Raw genomic sequence first — 18,510 nt, 5'->3', positions numbered from 1 at the left:
GCCCCTATGTGTATTTTCTCTGCTTTACATTGCTATCTCGGGGTTCTCACTTGTTCTTTGAACAAATTCCCCTACGATCTGCCTTCAGTCTGTCAATTTAGTGACTAACATCGTTATAACATATCTAATAAGTCTTAACAGAAGAGATAATAATAATTCAGAAAAAAATGCATATAGTTAAGGTCCTTTTTGTCCTAACAGTTCCACCCAGATTTAGTGCGGTTCAAACACACAGTAACCTGTATTTGTTTTTAACTGAATTGGTTGTTTTTAACATTACCGATACCTGGAAAAACACAACAAATCTATGTATATGTATTCAATTATAGGTACATTTACATTTAAAATGATATCAACCAGAAATCACTATACGCCACGCACGCCGAGGAATCCACACTGGACTTTCCCATTCTCTGCTGCTTCAGAGCTGGGTTTCCGGTTCACTTGCATTTAGTTTCCTCTTGGCGTCCGTGACTTTAGCCATAAATAAGAGTGTCTGTAGACACTAGAAGCGCGTAGGCTAAGCCAGGTTACTAACAACTGTAAATAGCGAGCTGATGATATGTGATACAGGCGGTATCGTGTATTTTAAAGTTGTATTGGATCATGCACGTTTTTGAATACAGATGAAGTTTTAACTACAACCCTGGATACAAGCGCTGGATTCACTTCCTGTTTTTCAATTGTGATAAAATCATTAACCCTGATAAGATAATACGTCTTGCACCTTGCGTTTTATGTGCTTTAGTTTAAGATTATAAACAGTTCAGAACTCCACCCCCGCAGCACCCAACAGTAGGTCACAAAGTAGGATTTCATTCGGATTCTGGACTCAAAAATTTGCTCCACATTAGCTGCTCTAGCTGGAATTATAGAGTGGGTGATGTATGTGTTTCTTAATTCACATGATACAGGTCACTGCGTTCTGTTTGGTCTATGGACAATTCAGGGCTATACCAAGCAGCACCAACAAAAGTTACAGTCTAGATCCAAGTTCAAAGAGACAGGTCGTGTTAGCTGCTCTACTTGCGGTTACAGAGCACACATCACTTGGTATACATAATACAAAATAGCACTACGTCCTCACACACTTGGTCCAATGTTGCTCTGGTACATACACCAACCAAGTGCATTAGGCCTATATACAAAGCATCAGCGTCTGCGTGGTAAGTGTCAGCCAGGTACGTTCAACCAGCACCTCCAGTCTGCGTCCAGAACCTCAGTGACCACGTGGCAGGCAAAGTGCAGCAGCATGCTACGAGGGCATTAGTCCAGCACATTGGTAGGTTCTAGATTCTCAACAATGCAGCTAGCTTCTCCATGTGTAGCCCGATCCTGTTTAGCTTAGCGTCTGTGTCAAAAATAGAATGAAGTATGATGACAAGTCATGACACTTATATCTTTTGTATCTGTGGCACTGGATATAGTAGTATATATACCGATAGAATGACATAAGATTTAAGTTCTTAATACTAACTACATTTTATCACACTCAACATCATCTGTATTTTTAATCTCACCTTTGAGAATACAGCAGGGTCACATGTCCCAAATGGCCAAACACAGCCATACCCTGAAAGCTTTATTAGCTGCTCAGCAGTCAATGAAGCATCTTGGTGCATTTCCCAAAGCTGGGACCCAAAGCCCGAATGATTTCTGACTTTCGACTTAGAGTCTGAGGGTGCTAAACCTACCAAATTCAGTGCAGAATTTGGTGCTTCGGATTCGCTTATCACTACTCCCTGCCACTAACTGGCCTGTTTTCTGGCTGTTTCATTGAGTAGTATCTTTTAGGGCTGTCATTTCTTGCATAATTGCACAATTTTGCTTGGGTACTCAGCATTGGTAGTGGCCTATCAATTATTTATATAGTAACATCTTGAGCTCTGTAGATTAATGCTCAGTGGCAGATTTATCCGTTGCTTAGCTGATACTGATACAGCATGTAATCGGAACTGGGCCAGCATCATTAAACACAGGGTGTCATTAAACACCCCAGTGCAACACTCACGGTCAGAGTGAGCACTGATTGTGGGTATTTAACCTGTTAAATGCTTCAGTCAGTGTCCGCAGTGACTGCAGCATTTAAATGTCCTTCTAGGGACGTTCCTCCCTCCCACTCCTGCTTCGGGTATGACAATCATTTCAAAGGCAACCCTGAGGTCAGATTGGACCCCAGGGCTGTCCACAGGCAGTGCCTGTAAGATCCAGTCAGTATTGCTAAATCCCATGCTCAGTCCGAATCAGTCGGATCGTCCGGCAGCATCCCCCCAATTTGTGTTGCATGAAAGCTAGCACAGCTGTGACAAAAATTGAGCGTGTGCACCAAACTTGCTAAATACCTGTCCAAGCCGCGCAATCCCCAAAAACGTCTCACAATCAGACTAAAGTGTGATCCACGATCCTCAGTAAATGAACCCCAAAATATGAAAACGATGAAAACATAAGGTTGAGATATGGGAAATGTTATCAGGTAACTCATTTAGGTGGTAAAACTTTCAGTCTCAAAAGCAGATGATTTTGAATTTTGAAAATGTCAAATTGTATTTAATTTTTTTAATAAATAATCACAAAACATATCAATCTAAATTTACCACTAACATGAAGTGCAATGTGTCAAGAAAAACAATCTCAAAATCATTTTGGTACATTAAAGTGTTCAAAAGTTATAACTATACAAAGCAACACCTGCCAGATAACAAAAAAGAGGCCAAACCTTAACATAAAAACTGGCTACGTCCTGAAGGGGTTAAAATATATTTATTAGGACATTATGTATATATTATGTCTACATGGTGTTACAATAATAAATTATAATATACTTTACAAACAAGGCCACTCATAATACATATAAAATTGTAATTCATTCATGTAATTCATCTGGGGTCATATTTATATAATAATTTATTATGGGGGTACCATATACATAGTATATACATTGTGCCAGAGCACAAGGACAGATTTCAGGGATACCAGCACTGGGCTCCCTTTCCTTAGTAATGTGACTGGGCCTCTGAAGGAAATACACTGCCCTGGTGGCGGCCCTGTCTACAGTAACAGATCTACATGCTGGATCCTCTTGCTTTTCCGCGTTAAATTCCATTTCTATCCCACTAATTGCTTTCTAAGTGAGCTGCACACGTTGGTTGGTTCCTTCTTTGATGGAAAGAAGGAAATACTGGCCCCACTGGCTCATTTATTTCAAAAACACAGGATCAATAGTATCTTCAATTTGTTGCTGAAATTTTCACTTTACTAGTGAATATTACCTTAGCTGCTCCCTAGACACATTAACTGGTTAAGTAGGTTCACTAATATATGCGGTCTTTGATATATCGTCTTATTTTACATCTAACTGTACCAGCTAAAAGTATCAAAATACTAAATAAAGTATGTTATGCAATTCTCACATTGTTTGTATATCAAAGTCTTCTGCATTTTTTTTGGCTTGGGGTTAACATTCTTTTGTCATACTTCAACTAGACAGTTTTTCAGATTTTGCTAAATTTGTAATTTTTTCCCTGCATTTACTGTCATTTTGTGCCTTTTTGTGCCTTTTTTATTGACTTAATCATGTGATTTGGATATCTTTATTCAGGAAATATGGACTGTTTGGGAACACAGGATTGTAAAAGACCAAGTACTAAACTGCAAAAATCTAACATGGAACAAAGCCCTCTAAAGAATGTTTTTGTTGTATCTGTGGGATTTTTACTTATTTTTGTAGCCTTTGGTGGCCTTCAAACATTGCAGGTAAATTACTGAACTGTATAAATATATTATTGTGTAAATAGTAGAATATTTTATAATATAAAATACATATAGATTACAGAAAAATATATGGCACTAACAGTATAATACCATTTTAACTAGTAAATTTTGAGTTGGTACAGTGTATTAAAATAAATAATTATATTAGCTGTACTTAGTTCAATCATTTTTTTCTCAACTATTTCGATTTCTATTATATTATAATTATTGTTTCTTAAATGGATTTTCCCACAAAAGAAAATTCTCAACTCTCAATACCCTATGTTTACAATATAAAGATAATTTTAACCCCTTCACAATTTTACTCAGTTTATTGCTGTTTTAGCTCCTATCACTCCCTAGGCTGGTCAGTGTAAAATTTCTGGGTATGGGTGGGGACTCTCTAAGCAGACACATTGGGGCAGATTTACTTACCCGGTCCATTCGCGATCCAGCGGCGCGTTCTCTGTGGAGGATTCGTGTCTCCTGGCGATTCACTAAGGTAGTTCCCCCGATGTCCACCAGGTGTCGCTGCTGCGCTGAATTCCGTCTGAGTTCACTGAAGTTCACCAAGCCAGGCCGAATGCAGGTCGCTTGACATGCGCTTACACATTTTTTTTTTTTAATACGGCGGTTTCTCTGAATCCAACGGGGTTTCCGATGGCCACAGGCCCGATTTCCGTCACGTGCATGCTGGCGCCGATGCACCACAATCCGATCGCATACGCCAAAATCCAGGGGCAATTCAGGGAAAATTGGCGCAAATTGGTAAAATTCGGGTAACGCAATGGAAAAAACGTGATTCCGGCCCTTAGTAAATGACCCCCATTATGATTAGAGATGAGCGAGCATACTCGCCCACTCGAGAAAATGTCATCTCGCGGTGTTTAGATTTTTGGGGGCCAGAAACAGAGCCAATCACAAGACAGGAGACTCTGCAGTATACCCAGTATCACGTGGTACACTTACATGTTGATAGCAGTGGTTGACTGGCCTCATCAGGTGACCCTGGACTAGACTAGCCCCTGCCCGCGCTGCTCGGATCATTCTCTGTCTGGATGCCGTTAGGAAGAGAGCTGCTGCTGGTCAGGGATAGCGTTAGGGTGTTCTAGTAGATTACTGTTAGGCAGGAGTGATTCTCCAAGAACCTTACTGTTAGGCAGGAGTGATTCTCCAAGAACCCAACAGCCCTTGTTAGGGCTACATTAGCGTTTTTCAAAAGTTAAAGTGACACACTCAGTCACAGCACAAAATCCTTTTGTGTGCTGTCAGTGTAGGTTAGAAACTAGCCATAGCAATCATCTTCTGTGGTTACTGATTTCTTCTGCACGTTTTGTGCTATTATAAAAAAAAAAGAAAGAAAACACAAAAAAAACCACACACACATTTTTTTTTAAAGTTTATATTATTATTTATATTTCTGTTTTGTCTATATAATAGACTTTAATTTTGAAAATGTTGAACCCAAGGGCTAGGGGTAGAGGACGAGGGCGTGGGCGTCCAATTACTGCAGGGGTCAGAGGCCGTGGTCCTGGGCGGGGTGAGATACCACCTGCCAATGAGGGAGCAGGGGAACGCCGCAGAGCTATATTTCCTAGCTTCATGTCTCAAGTTACTGGGACTCGTGGTAAGGCACTGTTGAGGCTAGAACAGTGCGAACAGGTGATGTCGTGGATTGGGGACAATGCTTCTAGCCATTTGTCCACCAGTCAGTCTTCCACGCAGTCCACCCATGTTACCCAAGTGAGCGCTCCTCCACCTCAACCTCCTTCCCCCGAGTCTGCCCTATCCCAGGAAATACTCTGAGGAACTGTGTTCTGGACCCTTTCCCAGAGTCACAAACCACTTGTCAGGTTGCTGCTGAGCTCTTTCCCAATGCCCAGGTTTTAAATCGGTTGCAGTCTGTGGGTCATGATGACCTACTTGATCTAGTGGAAGAAGTGTGTAAAGAGGTGTCGGACAATGAGAAGACACGGTTGTCAGACAGTGGTGAAGTTGTTGTCAGGGCGGGAAGTCCGAGGGGGGAGCAGACTGAGGGATCGGAGGATGATGAGGTGACAGACAAGCTGGGTTGATAGGCCGGGTGAACACAGTGCTTGTGAGACGGAGGCGAGTCCTATACGAGAACAGGTTGGAAGAGGCAGTGGTGGGGCGAGGCGGAGAGGTAGGGCCAGAGCTGGTGCATTAGCGCCAAATGTTTTCACGCAGTGAAGTTCCCGTGGCGAGGGCTAGATTTTCTGAAGTCTGGAGGTTCTTTAAAGAAACAGCAGATGACCGACGGACTGTGGTGTGCAACCTGTGCCACACCAGGATCAGCAGGGGTTCCAACCACTACAAGCTTAACCAGCACCAGTATGCGCAGGCATATGAATGCTAAACACCCCACTCAATGGAACCAAGGCCGTTCACCCACCACTGCTCCTTCCCCTGTATCATTTGCTGCCTCTGCTAGTCAGCCCCCTGCCCAGGACCCCGGCACAAATACCTCCCGCGTGAAAACCACACCTTCGCCTCCATGATCCTCCACAGTGTCCACAAATGTCTCCATGCCCAGCATTCAGCTGTCTATACCCCAGCTGCTGGAGCGCAAGAGGAAATAGAGTTCCACACGCCCAAGCCCTCAACGTCCACATCTCCAAATTACTCAGCCCGGAGATGCTGCCCTATAGGCTGGTAGAGACCGAGGCCTTTAGCTACCTCATGTTGGCGGCCGCCCCTCGGTCCCCAGCCGCTACTACTTTTCCCGATGTGCCAGCACGTGTCAGACAACATCATCCGTGCCCTGACCAACGCCGTTTCTGACAAGGTCCACCTAACCATGGACACGTGGAGGCTGCGATCGAGTCTGACCCTGGGGCCACTCATATACTGCAGACACCGAGGATTACGGGGCCTCCCTTGGTTACGGTCTCTCAGGCCTACTATGCCTCCTCCTCCTCCCAGCTCTCCTCCACGTCCTCCTCCAAATTACCATCCATGGGCATGGTGCCATCAGTCGGTAGCTTTAGGCACAGCAGCAGTGCCATCGCTAAGCGACAGCAGGCGGTGCTCAAACTTCTGAGCATAGGCGATAAAAGGCACACCGGCCAAGAGCTATTACAGGGCATCACGGTGCAGACTGATCTGTGGCTGGCACCGCTGAACCTGAAGCCAGGCATGGTTGTGTGTGACAACTGCCGTAACCTGGTGGCGGCTCTGCAGCTCGGCAGACTGACTTATGTGCCATGTCTGGTCCATGTGTTAAATCTCATAGTTCAGCGGTTCCTCAAGACATACCCCAATCTGTCTGATTTGCTCACGAAGGTGCGCTGCATCTGTGCACATTTCAGAAAGTCCAGCACAGATGCTGCCACTCTCAGGGCAACACAGCGCCACCTCCAACTGCCCGTTCACCGACTGTTGTGTGACATGCCCTTGAGGTGGATTTCAACATTAACCATGTTATCCAGAGTTTACCAGCAGCGCAGAGCAATTGTAGACTGCCAGATGTCAACTTCCACCAGAACTGGTAGTCAGGTCAGTCAGCTTCCTCAAGTCTACAATGAGGAGTGGACGTGGATGTCTGATATCTGTCAGGTGCTGAGTAACTTTAAGTAGTCAACACAGATGGTCAGTGGCGATGCCGCCATCATCAGCCTCACCATCCCGCTGCTTGGCCTGTTAAAAAACTCTCCGGTCAGCATGAAGTCGGAAGCTTTGCGCTCGTCACACGAGACGGGGGAAGAAGATTCCCTTGTTGAAAGCACCCTCCGGTCTGTTTCTCAGCGCATAAAATTATAATTTTTTCAAAGTAAACGCTTCTGGCCCCCAGGCCCATTTTGGGTGGGGAGGAGCCGAGAAGAAGAGGCTTAGACAGGTGAAAGCTCGTCTGGCAGCGGACCGCCAGCTCCATCCCAAGATCCAACTAACACCCCTAGATCGTTTTAACTGCAGCACCTTTAATCTACTACTACCTTACTGCCTCCATACATCGCCCCCTTAGCAAACAAGCTGTGTCAGGCAGAATTTTCGGGTGTTTCACCAGATACATAATGGAACTCGGCCCATCTGTCGCCGCGATGCTGGAGACCTGAAGTTTCAATCATTGCAGCGCAATATGGATGCCCCATACTGTTGCTCTTAATCATAGAACCATTTCCGAAAAAAAATAAAAATAGGATGGCTATGCTATTCCATTATTCCTAGATGAAATATTCGAACGACCCCGCCTGCTTTTAAAATTATAATTTTTTCAAAGTAAATGCTACTGGCCCCCAGGCCCATTTTGGGTTTGGAGGAGCTGAGATGAAGGGGCTTGGACAGGCGAAAGCTCGCCTGGCAGCGGACCACCAGCTTCATCCCAAGATCCAACTAATATTGTTTGAACTGCAGCAACCTTCAACCCACAACCTATAACTTTTTACCTCTAAAATCTATCTTTTCACTCCTCTTTTCTCACCTCCTTACGTTCACCTCGGGTGCCATAACCGTCCCTATTGCCTGCACACGGCGTCTCCATAGCTGCCTCCACACGCCGTCTCCATAGCTGCCTCCACACGCCGTCTCCATAGCTGCCTCCACACGTTGTCTCCATAGCTGCCTCCAAAAGTCATCTTCATAGCTGCCTCCACATGTCATCACCTTAGCAAACGAGCTGTGTCAGGCTCGTTTTTCGGGTGTTTCACCAGATACGCTATGGAACTTCGTCACTATGTCGCAGCCATGCTGTGTTATCGACTAAATATACCGTCAACCTTTTGTTCACATAGGAAATAATTTCAGCGCTTCTTGCTCACCTCCTTTGGATCCTCTCTGCCGCCATAACCAGGCCAAATACTGACTGATATGTACAGTGCTACACGTTATCCTCGCCAAAAGGAATTTTTTAAATTGGCTTGAAGCCTGAGTCCATCTGGGGTATGTCACCATGCCATTCTCTAGCCTGCCGCTGCCTCCACATGCCGTCCCCTATAGTGTCAGGGTCAATTATTGGGTGTTTTAGATGCTATCTCGCCTCACTCGGTCACTCTGCCATCGCCATGCTGTTGCCCATAATTTTGGCATAATGGTGCAATTAGGCAGCCTCAGAGGCATCCATGCATGCTGCCCCTGCTGTTTTCTCTCCATTTCCGTGGTGTTTCCATCATTTTCTGAGGTTTCCAGGTATTTGGCCAAGCTTCCCTGTGCAGAGCCTTGGTCCCCTTGAAAAATGCTCGAGTCTCCCATTGACTTCAATGGGGTTTGTTATTCGAAACGAGCACTCGAGCATCAGAAAAAGTTTGACTTGAGTAACGAGCACTCGAGCATTTTAGTGCTCGCTCATCTCTAATTATGATCCATCTAGTTCTGTGGTGTGACAATGTGGTTAGATTATCAGGGTACAGGTGTATATACACTTTCATCTGGCTTCTGATATTGTACTAACACATAGAAAGATATGAGACAAATCAGAGAGGACGAGATTGCATGAGATGCCTATTACACAGAGGCATGACAGAGGCTGACAGACTTCTACACTGTCAGCTCTGCTACATATCAGTTCTTACAGATATGTGCCTGCCTCCCCCTTCCCCCGGATCAATTATCTGCTTGTAGTTTGTAGTTTGCAGCTTCTCTTTCCCACAATTGGGCTTACTTACTTAGGATCCCGCGGCCGGGATTGTGTCACAAGCAATCGAATTGTGTTACAAATGCACTCGCTTTCATGTAATACAAAACGTGGGGTAGGCCGTTGGATGAACCGCGGGATTTAACATATAAATTGTGACGCAAGCCAGCAGACCTGACTGGGGAAGCGAAAGATGCAGGATACCGGGCGCACGGTCGTAGTGAATCGCATAGTTAATCTGCCCCAATGTGTTTGCTGGCAGAAAGGGAATCATTGAGTGTCTGTATGCCCAGTGCTGTACTGCAGGGGGGCATGGCTACAGGCTCACAGCAGAGAGAGACAGAAATCTCAGCTCACACAGGAATTCAAGATGACGGCCACCCGACCCTAAGTCAGAAGTTACAGGGTCGTGTCTAGGGGCAACTGAAATTGTGTACACCAGGGCTGATAGGGACAGGTTGTTCTTATATCTGTGAAATGCTGTTTTTTGTTGATAACAGGAATTAGAGAATGTGTAATTTTGCTTTCCTGAGTACACACAAGAAACTTGTCTTTGTGGGAATACTCCTTTAATAATCTGTTATCAATTTACATTGTCCAAGAAATGCCATAGTAATTAAAGGGTACCTGCCTTTTAAATTATGCCACCCAAAATAGTGCAAATGATAATAGTAAGCTTTATAATATACTTTAATAAATAAAAAATGTTCCTGCTTTTTGTTTTTAACTAAATCTTATCATACACTCAAATAATGAGTGAAAATTATTGAGTGAAAAAAATGTACTAAAATATAACTTTTATTGAAATCACATAAAACCGCACTAAAGTGTCATGTGCAAAATGTCTCATATAAGGATAAACAGTATAACAATAACCTTATTGCGGAAGCGTATCCTCAAAGGTATTCATACAAGCTCAGATGTAAGAGCTGAAGTACGAGAAACGTTCACTCTTACCGTGATTCTGATGTCAGTGTGCTTACAGGCTAGAGGTCAAGGGTGGCAGATGAGACGCCTGTTGGCACTGTCATCGTGCCGCATGGAGGGTATTTCCGCCCATTTAAACCCTAAACCCCGCCTTGGCTAATCTCATTGGACGCACATATTAACCCTTGGCTTGTTTTTGGTCAGGTCGCAGACCCCAGCAACAAGAGTAGGGTGGACCACGGTGTAGACTACTAGGGCTGTGAAGCCGAAAAAAGCTGGGAGCCCAGTAGTGCAGTCGCATGAAGTCTTACCATATCATCCCACCCATTAATAGCAAATGCTATATATGATGGGGGTCGATCTCATGACGTGACTCTTATTGTCCTACAATCCCTTAACCCAGAATGTCCCTTAGTCCGTATTGCATGGTATTATAGCAAAAATCTGGCCCCGTTTTGTTGCATGGATTAGTAATGCAGCCCGTGACCAGAGAGCCAATAAAATCTATATATTATGTACAGTAAAAAAACTGATAATTGTTAAGGAAAAGAATTCAGCCAAACAGGAGAAATTGTAATTCAGAGAAGGAATGGACGGCACTCACCAATCTTCGATAAAAAATCTTCTTGCTCTTTATTTCACATTACAGGAGCAAAGACATACTGTGCATGCAAGGGAGGGGGGGGTGAAGGCAGAATGCCTGTAGTCGGTGGCAACAGCCGTTTCACGCAGACCCGCGCTTCTTCCGGCCTCCGATGTCTAGGAAAAATGGTCAACTAACGCAGTTCACTGAATTTATGCAAACGCAAGTTGGTCATTGAGGCCCTTGGGGCAGATGGTGTCTAAAGTGAAAATCTATCTTGCCTCACTTTGGAGGATGATCCTGTCCCAGTTACCGCCCTGTGCTGGAAACTGGACCATATCAATATCCATGAAGCGCAAAAATGTTGCATGCCCATTATGGTATGCCAATACATGATTTGCCAGTGGTCTGTCTCTTCGATGTGAGATGTTTCCCAAATGTTCCCCCACTCTTCTGCATAATTCCATGTAGGTTTTGCCCACATAATCCAGATCACACCTGCAAGTAACCTTACAGATAACCCCAGTGCTTTTGAAGTTTATATAATCTCTCATGCTAAAAACTTTTCCCCACCGTTGATATGCATGCCACTGGTTGTTTAGCCTAAGCTGAGCCAGGTACATGGTGGACTGGCATAAAGCACTATTACACTTTGAAATCCCTCTGAGGAGTCAGTTTGACAAAACGCATAAGGGAGTATGGCGTATACAGGGTCAGTTGTGGACTGCCCTTGTAAGGGCGGGAGTCATTCGGGGCTATATAGGGACAGACGTCTAATCTGCCACCCTTGACCTGCAGCCTGTAAGCACATTGATGTCAGAATTACGGTCTACCCGAGGTCTTGCCTACCTGAGGTCCTGCCTACCCGAGGTCCTGCCTTCCCTGTGTCCCTACCTTGGGTGCCACCGCGGGCCTAGTCACACCCGTGGCGCGACCTAGTGGCTCCCCATCGCAGCAAGACAATCCCAGCGGGCTCTGGAGAAGACCAGGGGTCCACTTAGACTCCGCTCCCGGGTTGTGGCTAGTACCATCATCCCCCGTGGTGGTCCAGGGAGTCCACTGACTTTTGCACCAAGAGACTCTCCCACACCCCTGTGTGTGACAAACATTAATTGTGAATCAGTCAAACAAATAAAATACACTAGTATCGAATGCCGCCAAAAAAGATTGTTTTTATCTGTACCTTTAGGGCCCAGTATTGTGTGAAAACAAGATGAATCTATGGGCACACCAGCTCTGATTGGAGCCATCTTTGTACTGACATAAATACATTTAGATCCATAAATATTTGGACACTGACACAAATTTAGTTTTTTACCTATTTACTGAAACATATTAAAGTTATAGTTATATAATGGACATAGACAAAAATTATTTCTTAACCCCTTAACGCTCTGCGCTGTAGCTCTATGGCGCAGAGGTATAAGGGATGTATGAAGAGGGCTCACGGGCTGAGTCCTCTTCATACAGAGGTGGGGGTTTTTGCATTTTGCACAAAACCCCCACCGCTAATAACCGCGGTCGGTGCTTGCACCGATCGCGGCTATTAACCCTCTAAACGCCGCCGGCAAAGTCGCCGGCGGCGTTTAAAAGACAGCGGCGCGCGGGCGCCGCCATCTTTTTTCCGATCGCCACGCCCCCCAACGTCATCGGTTACCATGGTAGCCTCGGGTCTTCTTTTGACACGAGGCTACATGGCTTATGCAGGTTCGTTACATGTATGACCTGTATTGTAATGTATGACCTGCAAAAATGCCATATATTGCAATACTGTAGTATTGCAGTATATGGTAGGAGCGATCTGACCATCTAGGGTTAATGTACCCTAGATGGTCTAAAAAATAGTGAAAAAAAAAGAAAAAAAAAAGTTTAAAAAAGAAAAAAAATTTATAAAATATTAAAAGTTCAAATCACCCCCACATAACAAACAGTAAAAATCACAGACATATTAGGTATCGCCGCGTCCCAAAATGCCCGATCTATTAAAATATAAAAACGGTTACGGCCGGCGGTGACATCCGAGGCGGGAAATGGCGCCAAAATGTCCGAAATGCGACTTTTACACCTTTTTACATAACATAAAAAATGAAATAAAAAATGGTCAAAATGTCGCACAGACCTCAAAATGGTAGCAATGAAAACGTCGCCTCATTTCGCAAAAAATGACCCCTCACACATCTCCGTGCGCCAAAGTATGAAAAAGTTATTAGCGTCAGAATTTTTTTTTTTCTTTTTTGTACACATTCGTTTAATTTTTGAAAATGTATTAAAACACAATAAAACCTATATAAATTTGGTATCACCGTGATCGCACCGAACCAAAGAATAAAGTAGGCGTGTTATTTGGAGCGAAGAGTTAAAGTCGTAAAAACTGAGCCCACATGAGAACGTGACGCACATGCGTTTTTTTTTCAATTTTTCCACATTTGGAATTTTTTTTCAGCTGCGCAGTACAAGACATGTTAAAATAAATAACATCTCGGGAAAGTAAAATTTGTTACGCACAAAATAAGCCCTCACACAGGTCTGTACACGTAAAAATGAAAAAGTTATGGAGAAATCAGCCGAAAAACCCTCCGTCCTTAAGGGGTTAAAGTCAGCTTTCATTTGAGGGTATCCACATTAAAATTGAATCAAGGGCTTAGGAGTGTCAGCTCCTTAACATGCTCCACTGGACCAAAAGTAATTAGACAATTGATTGAAAGGCTGTTTCATGGGTAGGTGTTGGCAAGTCCTTCATTACCTCATTCTCAATTAAGCCGATAAAATGCCTGGAGCCCTTCATGCAGGGTAATCATGCCATCATTAAGCAAAGCTCATCTAAGGAAGTTCTGCAGTATTAGGAGTGGCAAAACCACTGGTGAACTCATTAATGCAAAAAGACTTGGATGTTTGGGGAACACAACAGTGGTGGATGATTGCAGAATAATTTCCATGTTGAAAAGAAACCCCTTTAAAAAAAGGCAACAAAATTTATAATACTCTCCAGGATGAAGTTGTCTTAATATCCAAATCTACCATAAAGAGAATACTGAATGAAAGTAAATATAGAGGGTTTGCTGCACGGTGCAAGCCACATTACTCAAGATCCAAAGTATACCACATCATCTGTTAATCAGAGTGGAGGTAGTGTGATGGCTTGGGCGTGGATGTCTGCCAGTGGCACTGGTTCACTAGTGTTTGTTGATGATGTAACATGGGACAGAATCAGCCAGATGAATTCTGAGGTATTCAGAGACATATTGGCTCAGATTTATCACAAGATTATTGAATACTGGCGCACAGTCTTCACTTATCTGGCTCATTCTGCACTGGTTGGAAAGTGGGCACTATCTTTTTTTAGGTGCACCTTTAACACACAGCATGCAACACAAGTCGCTGTATTAAATGTGTCGCAAATTCCGACTAACCATGAACACGCCCCTGTAGGTGCACATTTCTTGACACAGTGCAGCCATGACACAAATCTGGCAAAGACACTTATTAAATACTTGTGGAAGCTCCAAAGATGTTCTTTCTAGTGCAAGGTCAGTAACTTGCCGCAGCTGATCTGCCCATTGTATGCTTAAATTCAGCCAAATGCAGCCAAACTGATTAGTTGGCACTTTGTAATACAGATGGACAAGGACACAAAACATAAAGCAACATTACTTGCCTGGAACAGCATTAAAAGGAAGGAAATCCAACATGTGGTCATGTCAATGAGTTCAAGACTTTAGGCAGTCATTGCCAATAAAGGGTTTTCAACCAAGTATTAGATGAACATTTTATTTACAATTTTTTCCTTTGTCAGATTACTTTTAAGCCCAGGAAATGAAGGGATTGTATTAAAAAAATTATTTAGTTCCTCACATTTTTATGCAATCATTTTTTTCAATCTATTGAGTTAAAGCCATAAGCTTGAACTTCAACTGCATCTGCCTTGTTTTGCTCTTATTTCAGTGTGGTAATATACAAAACCAATGAACAGCAAATTAGGCCCTATCCACAGCATAGGGCCTAACTTGCTATGACTGGAGAACCCATTTACCCTTTTTTTCTTAATTTTTCTTTTACACATTTTCTTAACCAACTTTTCATACATTTAACATGTTGTGTTTCTATTTGCAGAGTAGTCTGAACCCTTCTGGAGGACTGGGTGCTGTGTCTTTAAGTGTAACATATGGAGGGCAAATCTTCTCTGCAGCAGTTTTTACTCCATCGGTTATTAATAAATTTGGATGTAAATGGACAATGATATTTGTTACCTGCTTTTACATCATCTACACCCTGGCAAACTTTTATCCAAGATGGTAATGTTAAATGTTACACTAACCTTTATTTTTACATGGTCAGAGTAATTATTGGTACTTAGATGTTAACTCTTATTAAAATATTTTGGTGGCCTGGGTTTACTGAAATAAAGTCAAACATCCAAGTTATTTCAGTTATAATAAAAAAGGTGATACAAAGGCTTAAAGTGTAACTAAACTTTTAAGCCAAATTTCAGAGCACAGAAGGAAATAATAAACTTTGTAATATACTTTATGAAAGAAAAATGTTCTTTATCCCTTTTCTCTTTCCTTTCATTTAGCAGCCTGTACAGATCCGTTTCTACTCCTCTACTCACTCAAAAAGCAAATAATTTAACCCTTAAGGATGCAGCCAGTTTATAGCTTAAGGCTCAGCCCCATTTTTTTGTATTTTGACGTGCATCTCTTTATATGGTTATAACTTTTGAACACCGTTACTTATCAAAACGAAATTGTTTTTCCCCACATGTTTTACTCCATTTTAGTAGTAAATTTTGGCTGCTAAGTTTTGCGTTTATTTACAAAAAAAGAAAAAAATGCCATTTTGCCATTTTTGATAATCGAAATCATTGCGTTTTCAGGCAAATAGAACATATATGTCAACTTTACATTTTCATAATTTGTAAAATGTGTGGATAATTTATTTTGATGTCACGCGGCTTACAAATTGAATATTGGTTTTCCGTATTTTCAGAATGGCCTATTTTGGATAAATACTGTTTTGAATGAAATTGTACATATTTAACATCGAAAACCCCCTATATAATCAACCCATTTTCAAATTTGCACCCCTCAAACTATCAGAAACAGCTTTTAGGAAGATTGTTACCCCTTGAGATCTTCATAGTAATTGAATCAAAATGGAGGTGAAATTTAGAATGGTCAAATTGTGTCGGTTATATGTTCATTTAGCCCTAAAATTGACACATTTCCAAAAGATAAAAAGACAAAACACACCTTGCAATTTGTTATGCAATTTCTGCCGACCAAAGGATTTTAGTTTTCTTATTGGCCCCTTATGTAGGCTATAAAATTTTAGATTTTTCGTCATTGGGGCCATGTGATTACATTTTTTTGCAGGATAAGATGCTTTTTCCAGTGTTACCATTTTGGGGTTGGTATTCGCTATTGTTGAACATTTAGGACTTTTTTTTAGGACAAAAGTAGAAAAGCATCAATCCTGCACTGGATTTTTTACTTTTTTTTTGGTGTTCACCTTATATCCTAATAATTATGATATCTTTATTCTATGTGTCGATTATGGGGATACCAGATTTGAATATTTTTTCTTAAGTTTTACTTAATTTGCCAAATAAAACACTAATGTGGGGAAAAATCTATCATTTGTGCATTGCCGTATTGAAAGTGGCATAGCATTTTTACTTTTTTGGCTATGGAGCAGTTGGTTAATGGCTTGTTTTTTGCGGGACATGTTGTACTTTGCAACAGTATTGTTCTGGAGTACATATTTTTTTAATGTTCACTTTTTATAGCTTTTTTGTGGGATTTAATAGATAAAAATCATAATTTTTGGCAGGTTTTTAAAGGTTTTTTTTAGCGGTGTTCATCATGCGGGTTCAATAACTATTTAATTTTAATCTACGGATTGTTACAGATGCAGTGATACTATATGGTGGGGTTTGTGTTATGATTTAGACGTTTTTTGCGTTATATGTCTATTTATATGTCATGGGGATTATGGGCATTTTTATAGATTTTTTGCTTTATTTTTCATTGAAAAACATTTTTTTAACTTTCTTACTTTTTCCACTATGGGACATAAACACGCAATCATCTGATTACTTGTTTATGATAATACACTGCAATGCTGATGTATTGCAGGGAATATGCAGTGTCAGCCTATGCACATGCCTTTAAGATGATGTCAGAGATGCCATATTTCAGGCAGTGCCTGCAGGCAGCTCTGGGGTCCTCATTGGACCCCATGGCTGTCATATAAACAATCCTGAAGACAGCGGGGGAGGGGGGCAATTGTTGGGGAAAGACCCCAGAAGGCATGTTAAATGCTGTTGACATGCTGATGCCAAGAAAAAGTACAGCTTGTCCTGCAAAAAATAAGCTCTAAAACAGCTCCGTAAACAAAAAAAATGTATAAATGTTCCGCCCATTGTTACTTGGCGATGCAAAAACAAGCACATTTCTCACAAAATGAGTTCTATATTCTGCAAAAAAAAAGTTAAAAAGTTAACTATAAAAAGCTATATAAATGGGGTATCATGATGACCCATCGAATAAAGATAACACATTACTTATGTTTTTTATTATTTATTAAGGTGAACGTTTAGGAAAAAAATACTAAAAACCATAGGCAAGAAATAATGATTTTTTTAACCACCACCAAAAAAAGTGTTAATAAAATATGATTATTAGCTATTGAAGGTAAATGATGTACCTGAAAAGTGGATCTCACCCACAAAAATATAATCACTCATATGTCCAAATTACAAAAAAAAAAAATTATAGCTTGTAAAATGTAACAATGCAGATCTGCTTTGAATGTCGCTCCTTCCGTTCTTTGCCGGCCGTGTGCAGTTTACCACCACATATGGGGCATCCTCATACTGTTTTGTCATTTAATATTTTGTAAGGGTTTAATTTTTGGCCAAAATTAATATATTGTCTAAAAAACATTACAGCTTGTAAATTACACATCCATTTTGTTTTAACCCCTTGAAGTTGATTTTTAACACATTGAGGGATGTGGTTTCTAAAATAGCATGATTTATAGGGTTTTACTGCTACTTAGGCCACTCAAAGTCACTTAAAGCTGAGCAGGTGGCCTTTAATTAATAGTTATGGCGATTTGCACCCACAATTCTGAACCTCCTAACAACCTAAAAAAGAGTGAGGATGCATAAAACCCTATGCCAATATAAAGTAGACATTTGGTAAATGTTAGTTATAAAGTTACCTGGGTGCTATTACTTGGGTGCTATCTGCCTGAAAAGAAGAAAACTTTGAAAATGAATAATTTTTAGAAATTTTTCGCCAAGTTTCTTTCATAACTAAACACAAAAGATATCATCAAAAATGTTCTATTACTTTGAAGTATAATGTGTGATGAGAAAACAATCTCAAAATTCCCTGGATATATAAAAAACTTATGAAGTTATGACCTCCTATAATGACACAGGGCAATTTTAAATTTTATTTTTCTACAATGGATTACACACAAAGGGGTTAAAGAACATCTACTATCAGATTTACTGATAGTACACTGACCTCACTTCCTTTCTTTTTCTGTTTACTAGGGGATAATCTGTTTATCTTATAGATCTACATGGTACCTCTTAAAAAGACTTATAAAATATGCAAAGGAGTAAATCTGATGGTAATGTACTTTGAAGCAA

The 18,510-nt window shown here is 41.6% G+C and overlaps 1 protein-coding gene across 1 annotated transcript in view; it reads left to right on the top strand.

Annotated features, from left to right (window-relative positions):
- Nucleotides 1–18,510, top strand: part of LOC140122851 (protein unc-93 homolog A-like) — a 147,677-nt gene that overhangs the window by 29,755 nt on the left and 99,412 nt on the right. Inside the window, exons 2-3 of the mRNA XM_072144097.1 lie at nucleotides 3,599–3,753; nucleotides 14,958–15,139. Of these exons, the coding sequence (XP_072000198.1) occupies nucleotides 3,604–3,753; nucleotides 14,958–15,139 (332 nt within the window). The 5' untranslated portion in view covers nucleotides 3,599–3,603. The remainder of the gene's footprint in view (nucleotides 1–3,598; nucleotides 3,754–14,957; nucleotides 15,140–18,510) is intronic.

This window comes from Engystomops pustulosus, chromosome 3 (genome assembly GCF_040894005.1).
Source record: "Engystomops pustulosus chromosome 3, aEngPut4.maternal, whole genome shotgun sequence".
In the NCBI taxonomy this organism is placed as follows: Eukaryota; Metazoa; Chordata; class Amphibia; order Anura; family Leptodactylidae; genus Engystomops; species Engystomops pustulosus.
Note: the sequence above shows the minus strand (reverse complement) of the source record. Positions and strands in the feature narration are given on the sequence as shown.